At 37.5% G+C, this 18391-nt stretch overlaps 1 protein-coding gene and 1 long non-coding RNA gene across 21 annotated transcripts in view; one reads left to right on the top strand and one right to left on the bottom strand.

Annotated features, from left to right (window-relative positions):
• LOC105268331 (uncharacterized) overlaps positions 1–878 on the top strand; it is a 79488-nt gene extending 78610 nt beyond the window's left edge. For both annotated transcript variants that reach the window (XR_892318.1, XR_892319.1), the window contains one exon: positions 386–878. This is a non-coding gene — a long non-coding RNA (uncharacterized lncRNA). The remainder of the gene's footprint in view (positions 1–385) is intronic.
• The window catches only part of raskol (Ras GTPase-activating protein raskol), a 79061-nt gene that overhangs the window by 18667 nt on the left and 42003 nt on the right, over positions 1–18391 (bottom strand). For 15 of the 19 annotated variants that reach the window (XM_011307803.1, XM_011307804.1, XM_011307805.1 and 12 more), the window contains one exon: positions 12258–12326. The exons of 2 other annotated variants lie outside the window; for them this stretch is intronic. In XM_011307803.1, the coding sequence (XP_011306105.1) occupies positions 12258–12326 (69 nt within the window). Of the gene's footprint in view, positions 1–5346; positions 6174–12257; positions 12327–16884; positions 17321–18391 lie in introns of those variants that run through there. 2 more of the 19 variants (XM_011307814.1, XM_011307801.1) reach the window with 2 other exon arrangements.

Raw genomic sequence — 18391 nt, 5'->3', positions numbered from 1 at the left:
ATTTGAACCCTGCTGGAACCCGAAATATGCGCTTTTATGTTTTCCAGCGCTCCAAACAGAAAAATGCAAATATCTCGGCTCCTATGGGTCGTAGAATCTCCTCCCCCCGCTTCTAGGTGGCACTAGCACCAATCATAAGATTCATCATAATAAGGATAGGAATCATAATAATAACACCAATAATTATGATTTATACATCTTTTTAAACTTTTATTAATCAAATTTCATTTAAAAAACGATACAATTTAATTTTACATATTAGAGAGTACAGGAGATGCGAAGGGGTATGCTTCATTACAATATACAATAAACAATCTACAATATACAATTCTATTTCCTTACAATATGCAATTATGCTTTATTAAGATATATTTTCACTTCACAGATCATCCACACACTGAATAAAAAACACTGAAGTCACAACACCAGAGCATCGATCCCATGGTTTCTTCGTTCTGCAGGTTACATCATTCCTTTAAACTATTCATCGCACATTTGATGAGAGAAAGGGTTAGTGATCACTCCCATATCGCATTTTCATAGTTGAACACATAAATCGTATTTATTTTTTCCATAAGGGGTTATCGGACATTCACCGCCATCTTGTCGGCCGCCAGAGACGCAAAATGACGGAGAGCATCGGATAACCGTTCAATTTAATTATATTATGTTTGATGTTTATCACTGATGCTTACTCTTCACTTATTCTTCATTAACGTGCGCGGCGATGCACGTTTGGGACCTACTAATGATAATGGCAGGAATGAGAAATTAGTGAAATCGTGTTCTCTCAAAAATTTGAAATTTCCTCAGCTCGTGAGTGAATTCTACTTTCCTCGAATTATCACTCGTCTTCCCCGTGATAACGGCATACCGCAAACCTCATTCTCTGGTCGATCCACCGCCGCAGAAGAATGCACGAGCTAAAATGCAGTTTAGAAATCCAATAAAATTCTCAGATCTCATTAAAATATCAGAATCAAGAGTTAGGTATCATCTGAATCATTAAACAACCACAGACTGAGATTTATAAACAAGAATGAGGGAAAGCGCATGCCACGCGCTTACTGACCGAAATAGAATTGCCAGAAGAAATTTTTTCTAGGGGCTCTACTTCGAGGATATCTTCTCCCCGCCAACATCAATTTCAAAGGATATCCGGTTCAATCGTCCCGTTATAAATCGAATTCATGTGAATAGATCGCGCAATTTTTTTAGGGTTGTCTCAATACAATTCTTTTTACTTCACTATTTCTCACAATTCTTGAATTCATCGATTTCCTTTCTAATCCCATTTTCAATACGTTCCTCTCTCGACGGAAAAACTCCTCGGTAATTGTCGTAATAAATTAAACTTTCCATTTTGTTTCTAATTAACCGAGAGGTAACGTTAACGCAACATCGACAACTATTTTCTATTTTCATGTATACTGTCGTCAGCTAGACTTCCCACATTACGTTCCACCGAATCGATCCACTTTTCCCTCTATTTTAATATTTCAGAAGGCAAGCCGCTAGTCCCTCGGTATTTTCCCCATAAGAACTACGAAAACTATTCGACTGTTTAATTCCACTATTCAATTTACCTTTCACCATGTAACCCCAAAAAAAAAATGTTAATTAATGATTAATTTGTTGAATTACATGGACAATTACTTGGTATTGGAGTATTTCTGAAGAGGTGGAAAAGCCTGAGGAAACTCGAATGATTGGAATTATTTGTCCCTTTATTTTCCCCTGGCATCCAAGATACCATGATAAACGATCTCTCAGTTCTTTGGGATGACTCAGACAGAAGAAGTGTGTAGTAACAAGACTGAGACCGGGATTTTCTTGGGGCTCGCGTCATACAGCTCTCGGGAGAGCTGTCCCGCCTGGGGATTAACGACCCCGTCAATTTCATTTCCTCTCTGTATCCCGTGGTAAATCCCCACCGGTACGGAGTCCAAGTAAATCCAATGGTGAAATTAAACTCAATTCTGTAAATGCATACGTGTGGTGGTTACATTAGAATCAGTTTCATGCGCGTAAAGTACCGAGGGAATAGCTACTTCCTTCTCCAATATTAAAATAGAAAAGTGGAAAGGCCATATAAGAAAATTGAGATAGCAAAATGTCCAGAAAATTGAATGGAAAGGTTTGAATATTTGAAAAAAAATATTCAACGACAATTATTTGGATACTTATTAAGATTTATCGTCGATAAATCGTGAGAGTCGGTAGTTACTACAGTGAAAGCTGAGTGTAATAATCTAATCGCTAGTGCACACTCATAAACCTCAATTTTTCATAACTCCACGCAGATACGATAAATAGTATTGGTGCAAAAAGATGCGAATGGAAACGCCTAACAAGAGCAAATTGACCTATTCGTATTTAATTCCCAGCTCGACTGTATAATTAAGTATTTGGTCAATTGTGAAAGCACTCGGCTTTCATAAAATCAGAGCACATGCCTTTATAAATCCATCGCGTGCAACAAATTCACCTTTCAATTCATCTCTGTCAAATTTTTGAAGACCTCCACTTGATTATCAATTCAAATTATTTTCCACAAAATTATTCAAACAATCAGAGTACATGATTTAACAATTTAATTTCGACTAAAATGCAAATTCAAAATAAAAAATATTGCATTGAAAATTTAAAATCCACCCGATCATTTGTCAAAGCCATCAGTGACCCGAAGGGATAATCCCCAATCTAATATAAAAATATCCAAATATTTTTACCCATTTCCATTCTCATCATTCAAATAAATTCCTAATCCCTACCGATAATTCTCTCCACCCTCTTAACTCGTCCCCTGATCTCCATATCTGCATCGCCATTAGTTAAATAAGAGAGAAGGGTGAATTTATCCTACCAAAGGCTCGACTTTAAATTGCTACCCCTTTACCGACAATTGAAAAAGTTGGAATAATAGTTTGCCCTTTAATCCACAAAAATGCGGGGCCTTTTGTGGGTATTGTTGCACCCGATGGATTTTGATCCCTTAAAAGCTAGTTTATGCGGATACACCCTGGGGTTAAATCCACCCTCCAACCCCCAGACCCATTCCGATAGTTCCAAGTTACTATTTTTTATCTATCGTTTTGCCCTCGTGCCGATTTCGGGTGTTTACATACGAGTGACTTCATTGTTCCAGAATTTTTTTTTTAGGGAGAGGGGGGCAATCGCTTCAATAATTTTTTTCTATCATTCATCGAAAGCAATAATTCTTATCGATCAACAATGGAATTTTTTTCTATTAATTTGTTTAGGTTTTTATTGTTAATGGCAATCGGTAGTGGAATTGATTTCAATTGATTCCAGTCAATTAATCAAATTCATCTCCCATTACCCACAACAGGTAATAAAAACCATTAAATAAAAATCAACTATCTGATTTTTATCTCTCGGTGAGGCGAGAGAAATCACAAAATGTGTGAATGCGTGTCGAATTATCAAAACACGTTTTGTATTACTCCAGAATTCCACTGCACATTGCGCATTACCCGGTTAGCAATAATGTAAACCAACGAGGGGATTCCCCTCTCTCTCTATTCCATTTAACCAATGATTTCTTTAGTTGGTGGAATTGTCCGTAGGAAATTGAGAATGGCCCGTGAATTTTCAATGCGATAAAGGCGTACTGTCCAGATCGTAAATCTTTCACTGCCATAATTTTTTTTTCCACCTCCCCCTCTCTCCCCCCTTTTTTCAACTTAACTCCCTCTGTTTTTTGTGATGACTCTCTTGCCGGACGCGAAATGCATCGTGAATCAGAAGGAAAAAGTTGAGTGAATGGGGAGAATTTTTTTTCCGAGCGAAAGTTAAATAAAATGAATTAATGGCTTTTTATGGTGGGGGAAGGGGGGGAGGCTGTTGTGCCCCTCAGGCGAATAGACGGGGAAATTTTCGGTTCAAAAAATAGGTCACGAACCCATTTTACCCCAGGATTAGTTTAATTTATCAAGCAAATAGGGGAAAATTTGAAAAGGGAATTTTTTCTCCATAAATTGATATTTGATGGGTGACATGTGGGGTAAAATGGGACACGATCAGTGTTTCGAACTGGAATTTTTCCAAACACTCATCATCAATTTATTTTTCCCCAATAATTATGTCGTATTGGCAAATGCAAAAAGGTAGAACTGAAAAAAATATAGTTTCATAGAAAATCATTAGTCTTCAGGTTTTAAGTCAAAGAAAAAAAAAAAATTGGGCAAAATGGGGCTAGAGTAAAATTTTGTGGCATGTTTTTTTTCGGAAAGATTGATTGAGTCATCAGAAAAAAAATGAAATAAATCAGAATTCCCTTTGATTTTTGATCTCCCGGGTTCGCTACTATTCTGTCATCCCCAATTGCTGCAATTTCGTTTGAAATTGATGAAGAAAAAAAAAATTCAATGGCATTTTTTGCCCGGAAACATGCGAAGGGATTAAGTTGGTAGGTTAAAGTGTCCCCTCCCACTTCGGAAAATTCCCCATTATCTCTACCATCTCTATTACACGCTGCGACGAACAATGAAATATCGGCGTTCATCGTATTTTTTTATTTCCCCTAACGGTTGTTTGATTATAAAAAAAAATGTGACGCAGTTGAGCGGGTGGAAAATGTCAAATGATCGTTTAGCCGGATATCGATTGACTCTCAGAATAGACCATCTGCATTAATCGCTCAATTGAAATTTTGAAAATAAATGCAAGATTAATCAGTTGACCTACAATTAAAATAACCTACGATAATTCATCCAGCCAATTTCTAAAACCTCGACTCATTATAAATTAATAAAAATAATAGATTTATCAATTCAGTAATCACGTAAACGATTAAAAAAAAATCGCTGTCACTTGAAATTAACACGAACCCCACGGATGTTTTCTTTCATTTCGTTTTCTCGAGGAAGGGACTGAATTGTGGGCCCAGTACAGGCAATTACCCATCAATTATAACGTGGGAATTCTGGTAGAGTCGAGTGTAGGCGGTTGTTTGATGTTGGGATGTCTCGAGGCAGGTGGTCCCAACGAATGCTATACACAAGTAGGTCCCCAGAAAGGGCCCACTTGGTACGTCGAACCGTTGAGAAGAGACTTGTTTTCTTGGCTCATCCGATACCCGTGGTTTAACCGGTCGAAGCCCCTTCCCTCCCAATTCCCCTTTCACTTCATTATCCACCCCGTGAGGGTAAACTGATAAAAAAAAATTAAAATTTTTTTTTTATAAAAAAAAATTTTTTTTAGAGAGAAAAAACAAAATGAATTCCCTCTCCACAACTAAATTTTGTGAGTAAAACGAAATTAATCGTGCACGCGTGAATTTTTATCAAATTGTTTAAAAAATGAGGAGTAAAAAAAAAATACCTGAATGAACCCCAGCATCTCCATCCTCTTCAAAAACTTCTTCGTCCCCCTCCTCCCACCTGACAACCTCACCACCTGTATCTCTCTCCTCAGCCCTGCCCTCAGAGCATCCAGCACTTGCGTGTCTTTTTCCAAGTGCACTGACACTTCTGGAAACTTTAGTACTGTGAGTCCTACGTATAAGTAAATTCCCAAGCACAGTACCACTGACACTGTTCACACACTCCTGACTCCCCTGGCTATTGCCCTTCGGCCTGAAATTACTCCTGGCAAACCTGATTCTGTCCTCATCCCTCCGCTCCACCCTAGCCCTCACAACCTCAACGGGTCTCTCCTTCTTTCCAACATTGATATCCTTCTTTCCAGGATTCACATCCTTTCTACCAAATTTACTCTGAAATCTTTCGATAGTCTTGAAGGATCTCGTTCTCTCAACTTTTTTACGCTGCGAGGGGTCCAAGACCTCGGGTGATTCAAACATTTTTGTCAGGGACTGGACCTTTCCCCGTGTCTCCACGTGGTGCAATGATTTTCTATCCATCTCTAATTTGTCGGTTGAGCTCAATGTACGATTCAGGGGAATCGGGTGAGGATTCTTTGGGGTTATTATCGGATACGTGTTGCAGGAGAATTTATCGGAATCCTGGGATTTACTGTGACGCACTGGGGGAGACTCCAGGGATACGTAGAACGTTGATCTACGCTTTGGAGACTCATCCAATGTCTCAGTTTCATTCATTTTTGCGGGTTAACGATTTTTTCTGTCAATCTCACGGGTTTACATTATTCCCCTTTCGTTTTTAAACTCTAATTTTATTTTTTACACGTTTTTTGAAGCTCTAAGCTTTTTTGAAGTTTTGATCTTAATTTCAGTTTCCTTTTAATTGAAGAATTTTAATGAAGAATTCTTTTACGAGGATAAGTAGTTTTGGTTGATTTACTTTATTGCATCTACGAGTACGAAATGTTCTTTTAGGTATTCAAGATTGAGTGGAATATTATTTCTTGAATTTTTTCACAATTTTTTTGGTAATAGAATGTACTCTATCTTTGTCATTGATTAATGGTATTCACTAATTTTTCTTCCGGATTGCGTGAGTAAACGGTTGAAAGCACTCGACCACATCACAATCAATCCAAAAATTGCCTTCACCTTTCAATTTTCAATTTATAATTTTTTGGTTTAACGTTGGTAAAATACACCGATTATTAATTTAGTTAGATTAATTAACTTTTTTTGGTGGGACAGTATTGCAACTAAAGAGTACGATATAGTTTTTAATTTTCCTTAAACCCTAGATTTTTAAAATTTATCTCTCAAGTTCCTCTTTCCCAAATTGAATTTCAAATAATTACTCTCAATTCTCATCGATTGTTGTATACGAAGTGTTGAAATAATTGTTTATAATCCCGACAATCTGAATAAACACTGAAAAAACACTTCACGTCACAATCAAAGGAAATAAATTCCTCACATTTCTTAATTGCCCGAAGAATCTGAATATTTCAACTAATTTCCATAATTTCTTATTTCTGCTCTTTCAACCGCTTAAATGTCAAAAGCGCATAATCCATTCCCTCTTAATTTTCAAAAGTTCAAGAGTGGCAAATTGTTTCAACTGAAATAATCTCAGTAAAAGCCACTGTACTACTAACACTATATTTTTTCCCCCCAATTTAAGCCTTATTTAAATTATTCATTGGCTGGATGAATTATTATAATAATTATCATTGATAACCACCGATTATTCACTTATCTATCGCACAATTCTAATCACATATGCATGACGCACTATCCCCGGTATTTAGCACAGTGTATTTCATGTCGCTGAATGTCACGGATTAAATGAAAATAGTTTATTACAGATTGGTGGATGCAGTGGCGTGAGAACCGTTCGCCAGGATAGGCGAGCACACGACTATCTTTTAGTCTCTGAATGTTTGTCGTGGAAGTTGTAACGGGTATAAAACAGCGCCACACTGCGGTGGATTTACTAATGTCGAGAGCCGTGGCATTGATGCCAAGAAACTGCATACAGAAATACACTGGACTCAACCAGACTTCTTCATGGTACGGGTTAACCTTTCATTGGTGAGAGGAATAAATATCCCTCGATATATATTCCACGGTGTTAAAAAAATTTACACCCAAACATCATCCGAAATTATCAAAATAACCACCAAAAGATCGGTTGGCACAACTTTTCGATTGATACATAAAAATCCCCGGAAGATGATTTTTTTAACCTTCGGAAGAGAAGAACTTCAGGAGAAGAAAGTGAGGGTCAAATCGATAGGTCAAATGAGGGTTAATTATAATTGATTTGACCCAATTTTTGCCCTGAAACTTTTGAAAATAGTCTAAAAATAATTTCGAGAAGAAAATCTGAATTTTACAACGTCTTATCGATTTCAGAGAAACGACTGGAACAAAATGGATTCACAACTGGAGCTTTGAAGCGAAAACTTTTGCGATTACTCAATGAAGAAGAAGAAAAATAAAAAATCCGTTCTTCTTGAGTGGAGAATAAAAGATGGAGGCGACTACAAAATTTTTGGATGAAGCGCGTGAAGAGGAAATGAGAGAATTCTTATTCTCGAGTTGAATGATGATTTTTATTCTTGTTATAAGTATGCGAGGCACACGTATCCTGATCCTGTCCCTTTGTCATCGACCCTCGTCCCCTTTGTTTACCTCCAATGAGTGGAAAAGCCCCGGGAATTGGCCTTATCCCATGACTTTTCCTCATTTATTGCCATTGGTTTATTCAGTTTGGTCCGGCTTTTCAGGGTATAACCCAGGGGCATTTTAACTCTCTTTGTTTTCTCATGTTTCATACACGCGAATTGCGGGAGTCTGGCGCCAGCCTACAGCTGCAGCCGCCATGCCATTTTGTAAACTCAAAGTATCGCGAAAATAAACTCGCTAAATTCACCGTCTTCCGTTCATAAACCCTTGAATGCAATAACTTCGAGAGAGCCAAAAGGAATGTCCGATAGAAAATCCTATTAGAGACCTATTTTGCATCACAGATTTAATGAAACAGATGGTATAATTTTTTTTAATATTTTCAAACATCCCATGACACGGGTTCAAATCCCGAGTGTCGAAACGGAAATCTCCGAATGAACGATCGGCTCACGATTAAACCCATGGTTAATGATTTTCGCCCTGAAGGGACATGACACACAAAAAAGGTATGTTTCATTTGAAAAGTGAAAAATTTCCGGATGACTCGGTCATTTGCCAGGGAAAATGACGCACAACAGTGACGCATGGACATGGCGTTTATTTTATGAAAATAAACTTGAAATATCCCGTGCACCACCCAAGATGCAGAAAACTAAAGAAATGGGGTTTAAAATGGGTTAGGCAAATGGCACGATGTACTCCGGAAGTGGATGGAAACGAATATATAACACTCAGAGGCCGTTATTTCCTGTGGCTGTCGTCCGGGCCGAGTCATCTCGTTGCCAAAGCACGTGCACTTCATTGCCGATTCACATCCTCAAACCCATCAACCTCATCGCCCTTACACAAACACCTCAGAAAAACTTATCTACATTTGAAATTCTTCTACCTGAATTCATCCCGAAAGCCCCACATTTTTTTCCCGTGATTTCACTAGACATGACAGAGAAAAAATAATCAATAACTCCCGGATTTTTTACGAGTTCATTCATTGTAACGAATGTCTGAAAAGTTAATTAATTTAATTCAATATTGTAAGGATCGAATGATATGACGCAATAATTTATCCCGTGAGTGCTTCGGGGGTTTAGTAATCGGAGATTTTCATGAATTCATTTAAAACCCGATAGGAGCGATAAAAATTGATTAATCGATTCGCGGCGGATTTTATTTCTGAAATTCTTTGGATTTTTTTCATGAAATTTGGAATTCCCCTCCAGCAAATTGATTTTAATGACCTCGAGAGCCCGTAGTTAATAATTAATTACTTAATTGTGATGCATATTTCTTCTCTTCCGAAGTAAATCCTCGGAACGGAACTGAATTTTATCCCTCAGAGTAACAACAGTAAACTAAAAAAGTTGCTCAGACCACATCTCTACAGATCCAACAAACACGTTATGCGACCGAAGAACAAGTCTGTGAAGAAAAAAATGTTAGAACCCATTCTTCATGTTCCCGCAGCCGTTACCAATTTTCTTTTTCAAACGTTTATTTTTCCTCCTTCACATCAGACTTCCCTCTCACTTGTATGTCATTTCAGGGGTCACGGTGCTAGAAATACGCGAGAATAAAAAATGACGGGCGTTGAATGAGACGAATTCCCCAGACAGCTTCTAAAAATCACTTCATCAAGAAACACTTGAAACTGGTTCCAGTCCATTTTCGACTTGATTCATGAATTACATCAAGAAGAGACGATTCAAACTGATATCACCCTGAATCAAGAGGAAGCTCCAGTCCGAATTGACTAGAATCAGATTGAAATCTTGATTCGATTGATTCAACCTAACTCAAACTATTTTGTCGACTTGATTATTCATGATGAGTCCTTAGCCATTTAGTACACAAAAAAAGAGTGGAACTGCAAAGAAAAAAACCCTTTGACTGCCTTCCCACCAGTTGAAAGAGAAATGGTCAACACGTGTTCGAGACGAATCGTTTGGTTGACGTGTTACAGATTTTCGCACGAACATAAGAGAACGAGCCTCTATTTCACAGAAAGCGCCAAACAGCGAAAGGAAAAGATAAAACGAATAGTACTTTAGTCCAACAGCAGTGTGCCGAGGATAACAAAACAGAGTGAAACACCAAAGAACACTGAGAAAAGCCAATTCGTGACTACCTTGTTTGAAATAAGCATAAAAGGTACTGCCCTAAACAAAAAGATGGCCACGAGAGAAAATCCAGAAGATGCATTTGGTCTCGGCGACCAGAGGTGAGACGAGGATGAAATCGCGGTTGTGTTTGTACCCCACGTTTGTGAATACGAGAGAAAGAAAAAAGAAAATAACGAAAAAAAAAAAAGAGGATTCCAGTGGGAGGGGAAATACGTGACTGTGCAACTGCGACAAGGGGACCCCGTAGACATGCTCTCCTCCAAACGAGTTCCCGACCCGTTTAATTTGAGGTACTCAGGTCTGGAGAAGAAGTCTTTGAATATTTTCATCGAGATGAAATTAGGAAATGGTGTCTGATGGATAAATGATAATTTGGATAAGAAATGATAACGGATTGAAACGGGTTCATAATCGGTGTTATAAACCGGAAACTCACTACCGATTGCTGGACAAGAGATTGTAGTTGTTTCGATAATTATCTGACGAGAGTGTAACTGCCGATGAATCAATTATTCAAAAACTCAACTATGAATCACAGTTGTTCTATTTTTTCGTGGAAGCAGAGAAAGCCAATGGGTGATTTGTTAGTGAAGGTCAAGCATTGGATCTGGTACCACTCACCGGAGGTGACTGGCCCAACTCGAGCACGTGTGGGAAACAAACTGAGATTTTTCGAACGGCAAACGTTCTCCGACAATGAGACGAGTGTTAAGTAACACATTCACAACGAATAAAAAAACGATACCATCGATTCTCAAGGAGGAAACCCGTACCATATGGAAGCCATCCTTCTCTTTCGAGTAATGAAAACAACGGAAATTCATTTTCCAATTTAGCAAATGTAATAAACCAGATCTCAGGCTATCAATTCTATCATAGATCTCTCAATCCCAAATTTGTAGCCCCCAAATTCTAATATCATTCACTAAACTATAAAATTCTCGCGTATTAAAAATAAAAAGTGAATAATTGGTGATTAATGGGTCAAGACTACAGGTTAAACTCGCAAAATTTCCGCCATTTTCCAACCGCCGCCATTTGGAACAGCCCAATATCAACAGTTCGACGAATAAAACTATTATCGCATTGCCAACTGTGATATTGAGCTCAACCATGAGTATTAATTAACCACTTCATGAAATTACCCGCAAAACCTAATTAAGAAACCACCAGGAATGCACCCACCCCCCTCCCTCTTTGAGCAATAGTTTTTGTGGGCATCACTACGTGTTCATCCTTCACGGTCAATGGACTTATTAATTCAGGAGAGCATGGGTCCAAGACCATAAACGACCCAAACATGAATCCGGTGTTCGTGCCATCTTAAAAAGGAATGGATCACCATTAATGGCTCTCGATAAACGCCGCAATGAATACACAAGTCACTTATTATCATTTTTTTCAACCCCCATAGACGGAAACTCTATCATAAAAAAAATATCTCCACCGCCTTTTCTATTTCCCTGGACAGTATCAGTTATTATTTTCGCGTTAATTATGGAGGGGCCTATTCGCCTGCCTCATGCGATATAGATCTAATTTATCTTTCGCTGTTCTATCGATAATACAAACACCTCAAGATTTCACTTCAATCGAAAATTTCTTTACCGACCGATGATAATTACCGACTGATGTTAATGTAGAAATTCTAAAGAATTTTAGAAAGTTTGAAATGGAAAATTCGGTGCACAATTAAATGAAGTGAATTGAAATTTGAAATTGGGAGAGAAATTGAAGTTTATCGACTCTGAAATAATTATTCGCGGTTTGCGTTAATTTTTTTTCATTGCACACGAGCTGATGAAATGAATGTAGAGAATTTAATCAACTCGTAAAATGAAATATCCCACTGTTGAATTAACGAATGAACCTCGACACCCATTAAAATAACATCCTGATGCATTCGAGAGACAATGGATCAATTATAAAGTCGTATAGCCTTTCACATTGCGCGGCATTGTGTCCACAGTGTTACGAGATTTTTCTGTTCTCACGAGAGAAGCGCAAAAGTAATACAACGCGAATAGACATTGAAAGCGTGATTCTAGATTGAAATGCAACTTGATGTGAGCGACGAGAAATTCTAATTATTGTCTTACCTATCGACCGGTTGGTGCAACCAGAGTATCGCGAGGTGTTACGAGGTAGTGTTGTGATTTTTGACTCACCTGAAACAAATAAATATTACAAATCAGATTATTTGGGACAGAAAAAATAATTTTGTGCAAATCAATTAAATTTCAGAATTTTTTATATGAAATTTTTCTTGACTATTCAATGAGGCATCCGATTAAACCGTAATTCAGTGCTCAAAGTTAATGATGATCGTATATTTATGACGTTTATGAGTAATTAAGATTGAAAACAGCTGATGCAAACTCAACCATGAAAATACCAATTTTATTTCGGTAATATCTCCTGTCGTATTCATTAGCGATGCCAAAACCCATGAGCAAGGGAATTGGAGCGAAAGCTACGGATATGGTCAGCAAGCCCATTAAATTCTCGTGTGCACGTTGGATCGTGAACCGGTGGAGGGGGAAGAAAAAAAATATATCAAAGCCACCCACCCCCTGGCGAAAATGCTGTCCCGCGAAAAACTTGATTGGAGATGAAAATTTCAGTAAACGAGTTCTCCAGTGGCCAGTCACCTGGACAATGAGTCGGGCTCATTCAGTTTTTTTAAACATTAATAATTGCAATTCCGATGTTTTATTCAGGGGCTCGAATAAAACAACTCAGTGCACGTGTATTCCTTTTTGAAAAAGCTACAAAGTAATCCATAACTTGGAAATTAATTGAGAAAAAAAAAACCAAAACGCTTTTCATACTAAATTAATTTACTTTTGATAATTAAACGAATGATAATTGATAATTGATAAAATAGATAATTAAACGAATTGAGTATTCTCGTATAATTTTTCTAAACAATTTCCCTCTGTGCAAATGAACCCCGAGCTAAATGGATTTATGGCTCCTGTCCCGAACCTCAAACACCCCTCGTTCTAATGAGATTATTTTTATCCTCTCATCCGTGCCCTTTAAAGAAAATTAGAATCAACGAGTTTATGGCCCTTTGGCCGGTAACTAACGAACCACGGGGAATTCTACCGAAATAAAATTGAGTTAGTATCGAAGATCGCACTATTCCGAGGGGTCCCGGGATTTATTTCATGCGGTTAAAAAAAAAACCCTTTGAGGATTTCCCTCGGGACTTTTAAAGGGTCTGGGATGAGTATTTCAACTTGAGGATGTAATACTTGTTATGTCGGAGGTTCAAGAGGTGGTGTGAACACTTTTGGGGACACTAATACCCGCGGGACGCCAAAATAAACAGCGATTCGAGGCGATAACTCTTTCATGATTTTCCGACCATATCAGTCTTATCAATACACGGCGGGAAATTCTTCAGAATGATTTCAATGTTGACTGAGAAAATCACATTGTTATAAAAAATTCCGAGAGCCGAAAAAAAAAAAAAATGACGAGTGTTGGAAATATTTTCGACGTTAAAATGAACAAGAGACCCGTTGTGACTGATCAGAGGGAATGATGGAAACATTTAGGCTGTTTATTACGAAACAGCCCAACACGTGGACCAACCTCATAGACAAAGGGCCTTGTTTAATGGGTAGACCTGACACCCTGGACGATTTGATGACCGAGGACACTTGGAGACGAACTCTCGAGCAAGCAACATTAAATTTACCACAACCTGCTTATATTATATCGAGTCTTTAACCAAAGTTTAATTGTTAACAATAAATGGAAGATCGGATCAAATAATTAAATAATCGTTGAATATTGTGTCTCCTACAGGAGTCAATATGAAAATATAGAAAAACGAAGGGAAAGGGATTTTTTAGATGAATAATTCAGGGTTTCTATTTTGGTGAATTTTGTGTTAATAAAAGAGATCTAAGTTAAACAATTAGCTTGAATAATTGCACGTACGCCTCTTCCTAGTAATTAATCGTTCCTCCTCTCTTCTATCAACACGATTTGGTTTGTAAACACGAACACATACTGTAATGTACTTTTCCATAATCACTGACACTGTATTCACAGAAATAATTGACTCATTGCATCGAGCATCGAGGAAAATTCTCAAAACGCGTCATCAAATATTAAACTCATTTAAAATTCGATCATGTCCAGTATTTATAATATTCTTTATAATCTTATCAGAACGACAGACGAATTTTCGATTCCAATTAGCGATTACGAATTCGTTTTGCCTAATTAATTTAAAAGTTAGAATTTATTTTTTTCTTTAAGACCCGGGTGGACTATCTGTCGAACGTCGACTTTTGTTTAAATTTTATCTTTTTAACCTAAAATACATTAAAATTTGGGATCAATTTTGTGTTGCGGGAAGCACTTGAATGGGCATGAAAAAATAATGAAAGAAAAGAGGAAAAATTATTGAAGGGCGCCGAAGATCGATATTATTTAAAAGGGATTTACCAAGTTTGCTAAAAAATAATAAAAAATACGTAGCTTACTATTGCACCTAGCTGTCACTCAATCTTCTGGAGAGCAATGGTAAGCTGCGTAATTTTTATTATTTTTTTGTCAACTCGGTAGATCCCTTTTGAACAATATCGCTCTTTAGCGCCCTTCAATAATTTTTCCTCTTTTTTATTCATTATTTTTTTATAACCATTCGAGTAGCTTCCGCAACACAAATTTGATCCCAAATTTTAATGTATTTTAGGCTAAAAAGATAAAATTTAAACAAAAGATGACATTCGATATAGTCCCCTGTTTCGTTTTCGGTTCATCGATCCGTGTCTTTTGAACTAACGGGGCAAAACAGGCTCACACCGGTGTTCTGAATTCGAAATTAACCCGACAATTCAACAAAATTAATCCCCAATTATCCCCACCCCTCACCCGTCAATTGCTCGTCACTCTATTCAGAGAATCGTTTGCTCCATCACTTAAAACCTCAACAGCGGTACAAAAAGACTTGACGGAATAAAAAAAAGACATACTCCGTATAAAAAAACGAACCATAAAAGCCTCAGTACATTTTCAACTCAAAAAAGAAAGAATTTTCAAAACCACAGGGAAGAGATAAACGATAAATCTATTCGAAAAATTTCATCTCCATTTCTCCGTAAAGCCAAGAGAATGGAAATTTCAAAACCCCAATGCAAAACCAAACAAAGGAAAAACTATTATTCTAAGCGAAGTCTACGACAGAATTACAGGCGGAAGAAGCGATAAAGACCCCGACAATACGATCTCCTCTCGGTTGAGAGGAACATTAAAACCCACTGAAACTAGCCTAAAAAAATCTGTTCCGAAATTGCTCAATATGAGAACAAAAATAAAATATCCGATACCAATCTCCTCTTTCGATATTTTCACCCCTAAAAAATGGTTCCACCACTGAAAAAAAAACCTGCCTAACCCCGAACAATTATTTTTCAACCGCGCACTGAAAGGAAAATTGAGGAAAAATTAAAAAAAATTAAACTCCCGCGTTCAACGCACTTCTTGGATGTTTTATTATTATTATTCATCAACTTTTCTTTCATTGCCATTTTTTAACCGGTATTTCACCCTTCTATCCCCCAAAAACCTGTCCCACACGTCTCCGGTTTATCCTCGAGGAGATAAATTGCCCTAAACCAAAGGAGCAAATCGAAAAAGAAAAAGAACCGCCCGTAAAAAGAACCGAAAAACTTCTGTTTCGCCGCAACAGACCGCAAAAAGCGATTTTATATGGTACCCAGTTGATACCACAAGAACTGAAACTTCACTTGAGAGATCGTTACGAAGGAGTAAATATGCGACAACTGAGGGACCGGTAGCAATGGAAAAACATCATGTATGCATATGTGTCTCGCCCTCTCGCAAAACCCCACGCAAAGTAGACCTCAATCACTCGCAAATAAAATGTATGAAAATAATTTCATTCCACTTTCGTCAATTTATTCTACTTGTTGGCCACCCCCTCACGTCGATTCGCTTCCATCGATCTTCTGACTAAGCTGTCATTATTTTTTAACGATGATTAGAGAGAAATAAAAATCTACCTTCTGGGTTTCATCCTCGAGAAATTACGTAATGACACGGTGGTAGCGATTTAATTATGCCACCGTTAGAAACACTTGTATAATTATTGCACAACCTACGGTATTTCATTGTCATTGCGTAAAGATTGGATAATCGATTGATTGTCAATCGTGTCATGAAAAATTGCAATTGATCATTTTTTTTTATTGATCCATCAACTCCCGGAGATCCGGAAAACTCAATAGATTTTTATTAACTCAATTATTTCAATAATTGAAACATTGACTTAATTAATTGAATTAATTGACTTTATAAATTCAAATTCTATGCGTAAAAAATTTGTCTCCCCCCCCCGTCGTCATTAAAAAACCGAAGATGCATTGACCTCACACTATTTATAGATTTTGCCTCTACGAAAATTGCCTTCGCTAGTCATTAGAAGTGTCTTCCGTCGTCTTCCGGTAATTACGAGATAAAGGCAATAATATTTTTAAAATCTCAGAATAGCATTAATTTTTGGATTCAATATTCACACAAAGGGATATTTTCATTAATTTTCCACTTAACTACTCCCCAATGAAAGAAATATTAACAGAAATAATAATAATACAAAAATTATTTCTATTAATATTATTATTCAATTCCTCGCGACTCTTAAAATTCTCAATATTCTCAATTTTTTCATGAAAAAAAAAATACCTGATTCTGGATCATCGGTATCTGCCCCTCTGAGACAAGAGTGAAAACTCCTGGAAAGTCTTCGTCCACTAGGGGATGTTGCTTCCATGGTAGAATTTCCAGACTGCATCCTCATTCCCTCAAAAAACCGCGTAATACCGTCCAAAAAAATTCACTCACTTCCTCACCGAGACACAAGAGAAAAAATATCGAATAACTCGTATCCATTTACCACTACCACCGGAAGTCACTACCTGGGGCTTCCTGTCCTAACCTACGTGAAGATATTCTCTCGATTTAATCCCATCTCACTCACAACACTCGTTTCATTAACATAAGAGGGTAACGATTGAAAAAAAATATGGAGTTGACGACTTTGATATCAGTGTTTTGGCATTCTCAGGCCGACACATGCGACATCCGGCGAAATTTAATACTCTGGGGACTGGTCCAATAACTGGAAACAGTCGTGGGCGTTGTTGGATTATTTCATTTTTCTTTTGCCTCGAGTGATTTATGGGGGTTTCTACGGTCAAGGAGATTTCAAGTGTTTAATTACATTTCCTCATTTCGAAAATGGGCCCTAGCAATTATGTAATTGCGGGTGGCGAATCAATTTTTAATTCCTTTCCAAATTTTGATAGAACTGTTGCCTACCAATTATACCGGCAACGAGTGGTTTTAGAGAGAATGTCTTGAAACGTTTTTTGTAGAAAATTCTATTTCAAATATAAAATTTCTTTCCACTTTTTCATCTAAACTCACTGGTTACCGAGATAATCGCACTCGAAATAAATTGAAAATTGGAATTATCGAGTGTTTAGTTGAACCCTAGGAGGAACTTGCAAAAAACAATTTCCACTCTGTAATTTTCACATCCTCGAATCATTACAACTCCCCGCAGCATAAAAAACTGCGTAAACAAAGCATGAAACACCACGAAAGGATCTCCATAAACATAAAAATTCAAAACGGAAATAAAACCGGTGCTCACTCCCTCCGTTCACCACCTGGACAACTCAAACAGGTGCTACACAGCCCCTAGCCCCCACACGTTTTCCATCCCCACCTGCGTCTAAAACCCCTCGAAGAAAATCCAAAAAACAACTCTAAAAAGCCTTCGCGATAAATTCCCCTAAGAAAAAAACAATGACAATTGACAGAAATCACTCAACATCATGAGTCAGTCATGACATCACACCTCTAATCATCTAATGTCCCTGACTCCCGGAACGTGACAATTGTCCTCAGCAAATCACTTCCGCCCGATTTTTCTCACAGAGTGAAGCAAGTCCTTCGAAAAACAACCCAAAAAAAAAAGAACTTGTAACCGAAAAAAAAAAACGAACCACTTCTTTTGTTTTGTGGTGCAAAGAAACGCGAAAACCCCTGCGGTTAAATGCTCGCGCAATGGCAACACAACTGCACGAGACGCCAAGGACACCAGTGAGCCGCATAAAACTTTACAAAAGAAAAAAAAAAATAAGAAAAATAACTGTAAAAAAGGAAGATTTCTCTCCAGCAAAGA

The sequence above is a fragment of the Fopius arisanus genome, unplaced genomic scaffold (assembly GCF_000806365.1).
Source record: "Fopius arisanus strain USDA-PBARC FA_bdor unplaced genomic scaffold, ASM80636v1 scaffold00056, whole genome shotgun sequence".
Classification (NCBI taxonomy): domain Eukaryota; kingdom Metazoa; phylum Arthropoda; class Insecta; order Hymenoptera; family Braconidae; genus Fopius; species Fopius arisanus.
The sequence above is the reverse complement of the archived record's forward strand: the minus strand, read 5'-3'. Positions and strand labels throughout refer to the sequence as shown.